This window comes from Juglans regia, chromosome 7 (genome assembly GCF_001411555.2).
Source record: "Juglans regia cultivar Chandler chromosome 7, Walnut 2.0, whole genome shotgun sequence".
Classification (NCBI taxonomy): Eukaryota; Viridiplantae; Streptophyta; class Magnoliopsida; order Fagales; family Juglandaceae; genus Juglans; species Juglans regia.
In genome coordinates, this window is record NC_049907.1 from 31,438,707 (window position 1) to 31,441,524 (window position 2,818).

At 39.5% G+C, this 2,818-nt stretch overlaps 1 protein-coding gene across 1 annotated transcript; it reads left to right on the forward strand.

The window, feature by feature from the left end:
- The first annotated feature begins 252 nt into the window (after nucleotides 1-252).
- Nucleotides 253-1,802, forward strand: LOC108979357. The gene is made up of 3 exons (XM_018950029.1): nucleotides 253-502; nucleotides 995-1,092; nucleotides 1,173-1,802. Exons 1-3 carry the CDS (start codon nucleotides 253-255, stop codon nucleotides 1,800-1,802), a joined length of 978 nt encoding a protein of 325 aa, XP_018805574.1.
- The last annotated feature ends 1,016 nt before the right edge of the window (nucleotides 1,803-2,818 follow it).

Below are 2,818 nucleotides of genomic sequence, written 5' to 3' on the forward strand. Positions count from 1 at the left end.
TTGCGGCTATTCAAAAATTTTTTAGAAGTGGGAAATTTTTGAAACAAATAAACCACACCCACATAGCTCTTATTCCAAAAATAGTAAGCCCAGTTAGCCCTCAACACTTCGACCCATAAGGCTGACCAATGTCATTTATATAGTCATCACAAAAATCCTTGCAAATCGGTTGAAAAAAAAACCCTTCCAACTATAATTTTCCCTTTTCGAACAGCTTTTGTACCTAGTCATAACATCAAGGAAAATTCTATAATGGCTCACGAGATGTTTCATCACCTAAAGCACCATAAAGGGGAAAAATGTCAGATGGCTTTAAAGCTAGACATGGAAAAAGCTTTTGATTTTATAGAATGGAATTTCCTTTTTGCTGTCATGAGAGTCTTGGGCTTCAACTCGACCTGGATAAATCTTATAAAGGAATGCATTTCAACGGCCTCCTTCTCTATTCTCATCAATGGTTCCCCAAAAGGCTTCTTCAATGCACAGAGGGGACTTCAGCAAGGTGACCCTATCTCATATCTCACCTTTCCTGTTCATTCTTTATATGGATGTACTCTCAAGACTATTGGCTAGATCAGAAGCTTTGTAAAAATTGGAAGGTGTCAAAATCAGTAGAGAGAGCCCCCTAATTTCTCACCTTCTTTTCGCAAATGATTTAATTATCTTTGCAAAATCAAAGAAAAAATCGATTCAAGCGATCAATCATACTTTAGAGAAGTACCAAGCATGGTCAAGCCAACGCATAAACCGAAGCAAATCGTCTATCTTCATTACCCAAAATACTAGTCAAGCCACAAGAAGAGTAATCTCAGAGAATCTGCCATACAAAGAGTCAACCTCAAAAATAAAATATTTGGAAATGCTAACTATTAACCCAGAACATACATCAGGGTCACTTTAGTCTTTATTCTAGAAATAGATTTTATTCTTTTTATTCTATTCTTGTAACATAAAATATTCCCTTACATTGTGTATAAAATGAATGTTTTTTCAGACTATAATGACAATGAGAATTCAGGAATTGTGCCTCTGTTAACATGGTATCAGAGCTGCTCGACTAGCAGTCTCATTGATCCATGGCCACGCACTCAGGTCCTTCATCTTCCATCCTCTCATCTTTTTCTCATGTCGTCTCTATCAAGCTTTCTTCAGAAAATTTTCTACTCTGAAAGGTTCAAATCACAGCATACCTTAGAGGGCAAGATCTCTACTGCTATGTTGATGGTTCCCTTCCAAGTCCTCCAAAATTTCTTGAACCAACCAAGCCAAATCCAGAATTTCTTACCTGGACTAGAGTTGATCAACTAGTTCTTAGTGTTCTTTTTTCTTCGTTGTCAGATTCTATCCTTGGCCATGTGTTATCTTCATCTACTGCCCAAGCACTATGGCTCACACTAAACTCCATGTTCACCTCTCACTCTCAAGCCAAGGAATTCCAAGTTCGTTTCCAACTTACTAATCTCTCTCGTGGAGATCAGTCCATATCCGATTATTTTGGTAAAGTAAGATCACTAGCAGATACTTTGGCAGCTATTGGAAGTCCTCTCCATGATAAAGAAGTAGTTACATACCTGCTTTCAGGACTTGGCCCAACCTATGAGTCATTTGTTACCTCAGTGACCACTCGGTCCGATCCCCTTACCACACATGAACTTTATCAGCTTTTACTTATTCATGAGAATCGCATGAGTCATAACTTAAAAAATATCTTTGATCCCTCTGTCAACTACACTACTAGTGCGGGTCGAGATCAACGTGGTGGGAGATCTTATTTTCGTGGTGGTAGACAAGGCAAGGGTTGAGGTCGTTCTTCTGGTCAAAATGGCAGAAATTCATTTGGCTCCTCAGGAGCATTTCAACAAACATCTGGTGGCACACGCCCAACATGTCAAGTATGCAACAAAAGTGGTCATCGAGCTTTACAGTGCAGGTACCGATTTGATCATTCATACCAAACAGAGCCACCTCAATCCTTTACCAACAATTATACTCCATCCAACTCCACCTTCTCAGGCAACTATACATCTAACTCACCCAATCCCTTTACTGACTCCTCTTGGTACCCTGACTCCGGTGCCACTCATCACATTACAAATGACTTGAGCAACTTGAATCTCTCATCAGAACAGTACCAAGGTAATGAGGCAACTTGTGTTGGAGATGACTCATGCTTACCGATTCATCATCTCGGTGATTCCACTACTCTCAAATTCCTCTTTCTTTTATTTACATAATTTGCTTCTTGTTCCTCACATTACAAAAAATCTTGTATCAGTTCTTCAGTTTTGTACTGACAACAATTGCTTCTTTGAATTCCACTCTACTCATTTCACTGTAAAGGACAATCAGACCAAGAGCATTCTTCTCACACGTCAAACACGTGATGGCTTGTACGCGTTTCCCACCTCTGGCTCTTCCTCTCCGCATCCTTCTGCTCATACTGGTGAACGTGTCTCCTTCCCTCAGTGGCACCGCTGACTAGGTCATCCATCTCTAGCCATCGTGTCTCAGATCTTGAATAAAAATCATTTGAGTTCTTTTCTGAGTGATGTTCCCTTTACATGTTCTGAATGTAAGATGGCCAAAAGCCATCAATTACCTTTCTCTGCAAGTCAGGCCGTGTATTCTAGGCCCTTAGAATTAGTCAGTGTTGATGTTTGGGGTCTAGCCCCTCTATTGTCCAGACAAGGGTATAAATACTATATATCTTTTGTTGATCATTTCACTCGATATTCTTGGTTCTTTCCTTTAAAACTCAAATCCGATGTATTTTCTGTTTTTTTCCAATTTCTTCCATATGTGGAACGTTTGTTCAATA

Bases quoted from the DNA above. Each gene is read 5' to 3' on its own strand.
- LOC108979357 (XM_018950029.1), top strand. From the start codon at position 253: ATGGCTCACGAGATGTTTCATCACCTAAAGCACCATAAAGGGGAAAAA. The intron at 503-994 runs GTGACCCTATCT...ATGTTTTTTCAG, and splicing joins ACAGAGGGGACTTCAGCAAG to ACTATAATGACAATGAGAAT. The intron at 1,093-1,172 runs GTCCTTCATCTT...CTACTCTGAAAG, and splicing joins ATCCATGGCCACGCACTCAG to GTTCAAATCACAGCATACCT.